The following is a 5,770-nucleotide window of genomic DNA, read 5'->3' on the forward strand; positions in this document are numbered from 1 at the left end:
AAAACATACTGATTCAAAGAGAGACCCAAAAATTGTTCTCTGAGGAAAAAAATAAAAATTAAAAATTGGTCAAACCTCCACAGTTCGAATGCCAGACCTGGTGGACTGAAAAATACAATGGGCATATGTATGGCATGCCCAAAGTCCCAAGAGGAGAGTAGAGGAGAAGGGATTGTGACATAGTTATTCCTCTAGAGGGTGCTTTCTCACTTTCCCTTTCTCGCTTGCTTGCTCTCTGTCTCCCCTCTCTCTCCTCTCTTCAGTGAGCACACATGCCCTATGTCAAGAAGATTCTTGATGAAGGGAAAGGAAGAGAATTCACACAATGTAGGCCAGATAGAAATGCTTAAAATACACAAAGATTCATTTTCTAATATGGGAAGCAACTGGACTTTTCTAAGTTTTCTTTTGCTGGATTTTACTGTCACTTTCTAATTAGTTTCTTAAAATAAATATGCTTTGGGACTAGCAGTTGGCACAATGGTTATGCCGCTGGACTCTCATGTAGTCAACCGCGGTTCGAGTCCTGGACCCAGTGGTTTAAGCTCACGCCAGATGCGTGTGCGTGCGTGCCCAAGATTCCGAGAGGAGAATGGAGGAGAAGGAATTACGGCATGGCCATCCCCTCTGGGGAGTGTTTTCTCACTTTCTGTCTCTCTGTCTCTCTCTGTCTTTCTGGCCAGCACACACACCATATAGCAAAAACCTACCCCCCCCAAAAAAAGTAAAAATTTAAAAAAAAATATGCTTGAACATTGTGTTACAATGTCATAGTGTAAATGGCACTGGAATTTTTACTATAGGCTTGAGGTCAGGCAAAAAGATTTCTTGAGCAAAATGATGTTTGCATCTCTCCCACTGCCTCCCCTAACCCGTCCAGGATGTCCGGAGACATAGAGATCAAGAACTACAGCAGCAGCTCCTCAGGCTTCATCCTCCTGGGCCTCTCTTCTAACCCTCAGATGCAGAAGCCCCTCTTTGCAATCTTCCTCATCATGTACCTGGTCACCGTGGTGGGGAATGTGCTCATCATCCTGGCCATCCGCTCCGATTCCAGGCTCCATTCTCCTATGTACTTTTTTCTCAGCAACTTGTCCTTCATGGACATCTGCTTCACAACAGTCATCGTGCCCAAAATGCTGGTGAATTTACTCTCAGAGATAAAGGCTATTTCCTATGTGGGTTGCCTGGTACAGATGTATTTCTTTATAGCGTTTGCAAACACTGACAGCTACCTGCTGGCGTCCATGGCCATTGACCGGCTGGTGGCCATCTGCAAACCCTTCCACTATGATGTGGTTATGAACCCATGGCGTTGTCTCCTTATGCTACTGGGTTCTTGCACCATCTCCCACCTGCACTCTCTGCTCCGTGTACTTCTCATGTCTCGCCTGTCTTTCTGTGCCTCCCATGTCATTAAGCACTTTTTCTGTGACACTCAACCCGTGCTAAAGTTGTCCTGCTCTGACACATCCTCCAACCAGATTGTGGTCATGACCGAGACCTTGGCAGTCATTGCGACCCCCTTCCTGTGCATCCTCTTCTCCTACCTACGAATCATTGTCACTGTGCTCAGAATCCCCTCTGTAGCTGGGAAGTGGAAGGCCTTTTCTACCTGTGGCTCACACCTCACTGTAGTGGTCCTGTTCTACGGGAGTGTCATCTATGTCTATTTTAGGCCCCTGTCCATGTACTCAGTGGTAAAGGACAGGGTGGCCACTGTTATGTACACAATAGTGACACCCATGCTGAACCCTTTCATCTACAGCCTAAGAAATAAAGATATGAAGAAAGGCCTGAGAAAATTAAGGGACAGAGTTCACTCATAGGAAAAACAAAGTATGGACTAAGAGATTATGAACACTCAAAGAGAATGAGAACCAGTGTTGAATTTTGGTGAGACCATTGACCTGTGACCAAAACACAAGGATTCTATCAATGATTTTGATCAAATACAAATTCAATCCCAAGCTAGATACTGCTAGTTTCAGGACAACAGTTTCAGCAACCTTCAGTGAACTGGTACTTTATAGAAGAATAAAGCTTTTCTACGAATGACTATTTCATAAAGCCTGATGATGACCAGCAATCAGTTACTTCTTTTTTATTTTAAATTTCTTTATTTTACATTCATTCACTGTATATCATTACAGCATAGAAAGTGAGTTTACTCATCCATAATACTCTGTATATTGGCTCAATCAAAGATATTACCATATATGTTATCTTCAATAAATAATTTTCCATTCCTTGTTTCTTACATATTTTGCATCTTTTCTTTTCCCCTTGATTCTCTCCCTCTCACCTCTGTGATTTCTCATCTTTCTCCTCTACTCTGTCTGGTGTCTATAGTTGCTTTCCATGTGTTTTTTTTCCCACATTTTATCAATTCACAAAACATAATAACTACACTAAATACTGTCGATGGCAAGTGCAGCTGATATAAACATATCTATGAACACATGTCTGACTTTAGGCATAAAATTCAGTGAGTAGAATGAACCGTCTATAAAGCACCTAGCTGAGGCTACATAGCTTAGTGTGGTCATTAAGTAGTTGTATTTTTTTGTTTGTTTTTATGTTTTCTCTTAATTTCCAGAAGAGCAGTTTTAGCTTTAATAAATCAAAATAAAAAAAATTCAGAAAAATTTGCTTAAGACTTAAAACCAGGAAAAAGGTCAGGATTCTGTTCAAATAGTCGGTAGATACTGAAAAACTCAAAAAACAGACATGGACAAAACTAAAATCTAGTAACAGGTCTACTGGAATTTTCTTCTGGAAAATTTTTGTCTCCCTCCATTGCCCCCTTTACCAAAGAGAGGTATAAACCAACTTATTTCCAAAAAAATAAGTTTAGTCTCTATTTGGACTGTTATTTGCACAAAGCCCCATAAGAATGCTAATTGATTTAGCTAGCTTTGCTGAAACCTTTTATAAGGAACTTTGGATTAGGTTCTTTAAGAAACCAGTGGATGGCATGGTGGTTAAGACGCTGGGCACTCCCACATGCCCAGCCATGGTTTGAGTCCCAGACCTGGTGGCTTGCTTTTTCATTTTCCCTCTCTCTCTTTCTGTGTCTCTCTCTGGTCAAATTAAAATAAATGAATGAATAAATAAAAATTAAATAGACAATTCTTTAAAAAAAAAAAATAGCAAAAGGCTTCCCATGGCTACTGAGCCAAGTTAGGAACTCACCCTCTGATTGCACCTTTAAGTACCTGTACTTTAAAGTTTTGGGGCTTGTCAGGAAGTGACAATCTTTACTTACCTGCCAGGCAGAACTGTTTATGATACCAGACTCTCTCTAATTCCTGTTAGATTTTAGAGGAAAAAACTACATGAGTTTGGTAGGAAGCTTGGTGGTTTGGTGGGAAAGACTTATTGTAAGAATAATCCAAGGCCGGGAACCAGCAATTAGCGTAATGGCTATGTAGCTGGACTCCCATGTGGTCGACCGCGGTTCGCATCCCGGACCCGGTGGCTTAAAACTCATGCTGGGCGCGTGAGCGTGCATGCCCAAGATCCCAAAAGGAAAATGGAGGAGAAGGGATTGCGGTGTGACCATCTCCCCTGGGGGGCTGATTTCTCGCTTTCTGTCTCTATGTCTCTCTCTGTCTGTCTGGCGAATGCACGCACCCTATAGCGAAAAACAACCTCTCCAAAAAGAGAAAAAGGAAAAAAGAAAAAAAAAGGAATAATCCAAGGTCATTTTGAAGAATGGCTTGAATTTTAACAGGAAAGTTGAAAAAATTTAAGAAAAGGGAATATTTTAAATATTAAAAACTATCCAAACATGTAGATGCAATAAAATATGTAATATTTACAACATATTGAGAAACTCTGTGAGACTTGTTTAATTTGTGAATATGGAAAATAAGTCTAGAAAGACAAAAGAATCTATAACACATATTTACTCCACTCATCAACACTAAATTGTCATGATACTGTGAATTCTCTTTTCTCTTCCTTCTTAATTCTTTCTTTTCCACAATACCTAGCACTACTTATATCCAGGAAAAAACACTGCTCATTTTAAACACTTAGATTTAAACATAAACTGATGGAGAAGCCAGTACTTAAACATTAATCACTCTGTCAGAAGCTGAGAAAGACTTGTGAAGATTTTGCAGTGCCAGTTAAATACTTTGACCCAGTGATCCACACTACTTCTGATTATAAATGGTCCACAATTAATCTCATGATCCCATCCAAATACAAAAGAACCAGAAAGTACAATCAATCATGTTTCTATAAGATGGAGAGCCAGAAGTATTTGGAGAACAACATTAATGATTATGACTCTACAACTGTAATAAAACACTAATACATCAGTGTGAATTATCTGCTTACTATAACTTATATAACTAATTAAGTCCTTTAATTCTGAAGACCTTAACTTAAATTTTTTAGTTCTGATCTCACATTGCCATCAATATTATACTGCTTTTTCTCAACAAAGATCTTTCTTTGAATAATCTTATAGACAATATGGGTCATCAGATAATTCTACTTTTAGGGTATTTTTTTCAACCTCTATACTGATTTTTGCAATGACTTTAATAATTTTTGTTCCCACCAACAGGATAAAATGGTTCACTCTTCTCCACATCTTCAGCAACACTTGTTATCTTACTTTTCATAATAGCCATTCTAACAGCTGTAAAGTGGTATCTCACTGTGGTTCAATTTGCATCTCTCTCATAATTAGATATTGGAAATTTTTTCATATATCTATTGATCATTCATTTGCCTTCTTTCAAGAAATCCCACAATCCAGCAATCCTAATTCTGAGTACATATCCAAAGGCAATGAAATCATTATGTTGAAGAGATGTTTGTACTTCTATGTATATTGTAGCGTTATTCAAAATAGCCAAGATATGAAACCAATCAATGGATGCACCCACTGATGGGTGAATATATAAAGAGAATGTGATATATGTACACAGTGGAATACTAGTCAGGCTTAAGAAAAAAAAGAAATTCTGTCATTCACAACATAGAAAAACCTTTAGAACATTATCCTAACTAAAATAAGCCAGGCAAGAGACATCTTCTCTGGGTACTTCTAAGGCGACTTCAAAAAGTTCATCAAAAAATGAAATTAAAGGGGGAACCAGCAGTTAGCGTAATGGCTATGTCGCTGGACTCCCACGTAGTCGACCGCGGTTCGCGTCCCGGACCCGGTGGCTTAAAACTCACGCCGGGCGCGTGTGCGTGCGTGCCCAAGATCCCGAGAGGAGAATGGAGGAGAAGGGATTGCGGCGTGACCATCCCCCCTGGGGGGTGATTTCTCGCTTTCTGTCTCTATGTCTCTCTCTGTCTGTCTGGCGAGCGCACGCGCCCTACAGTGAAAATCTCTCCAAAAAAAAAATGAAATTAAAGTATGAGTTTATTTTTGTGAAAAAAATTGAAATCCATGCATAGTTTTTTCATATTTTTCATAATAGGCATGTCTTTTTTTTCTGGAAAGGTTTTTGCTATAGGGCACATGCACTCTCCAGAAAGACAGAGACAGAGAGACAGAAAGCAAGAAATCACCCCCTAGGGGGAATGGTCATGCCGCAATCCCTTCTCCTCCATTCTCCTCTTGGGATCTTGGGCACGCATGTACACGAACCCAGCGTGAGTTTAAGTCACTGGGTCCAGGACTCAAACTGTGGTCGACTACATGACAGTCCAGTGACATAGCCATTATGCCAATTACTGGTACCTAGGCATGTCTTTTTACATCATTTGTACATTTTAAAATCAGATTGTTTTCTTATTA

General features: G+C 39.7%; 1 protein-coding gene across 1 annotated transcript; it reads left to right on the forward strand.

The window, feature by feature from the left end:
* Positions 1 to 866: 866 nt before the first annotated feature.
* Positions 867 to 1,829, forward strand: LOC102467817 (olfactory receptor 1L4). Its single transcript, XM_014591472.1, has one exon. It carries the CDS (start codon positions 882 to 884, stop codon positions 1,827 to 1,829), a length of 948 nt encoding a protein of 315 aa, XP_014446958.1. The 5' UTR covers positions 867 to 881.
* Positions 1,830 to 5,770: the final 3,941 nt, after the last annotated feature.

The sequence above is a fragment of the Tupaia chinensis genome, unplaced genomic scaffold, assembly GCF_000334495.1.
Source record: "Tupaia chinensis unplaced genomic scaffold, TupChi_1.0 Scaffold000575_1, whole genome shotgun sequence".
In the NCBI taxonomy this organism is placed as follows: domain Eukaryota; kingdom Metazoa; phylum Chordata; class Mammalia; order Scandentia; family Tupaiidae; genus Tupaia; species Tupaia belangeri.

What these genes read in the sequence shown, in the direction of transcription:
- LOC102467817 (XM_014591472.1), top strand. Translation starts at nt 882, where the DNA reads ATGTCCGGAGACATAGAGATCAAGAACTACAGCAGCAGCTCCTCAGGC.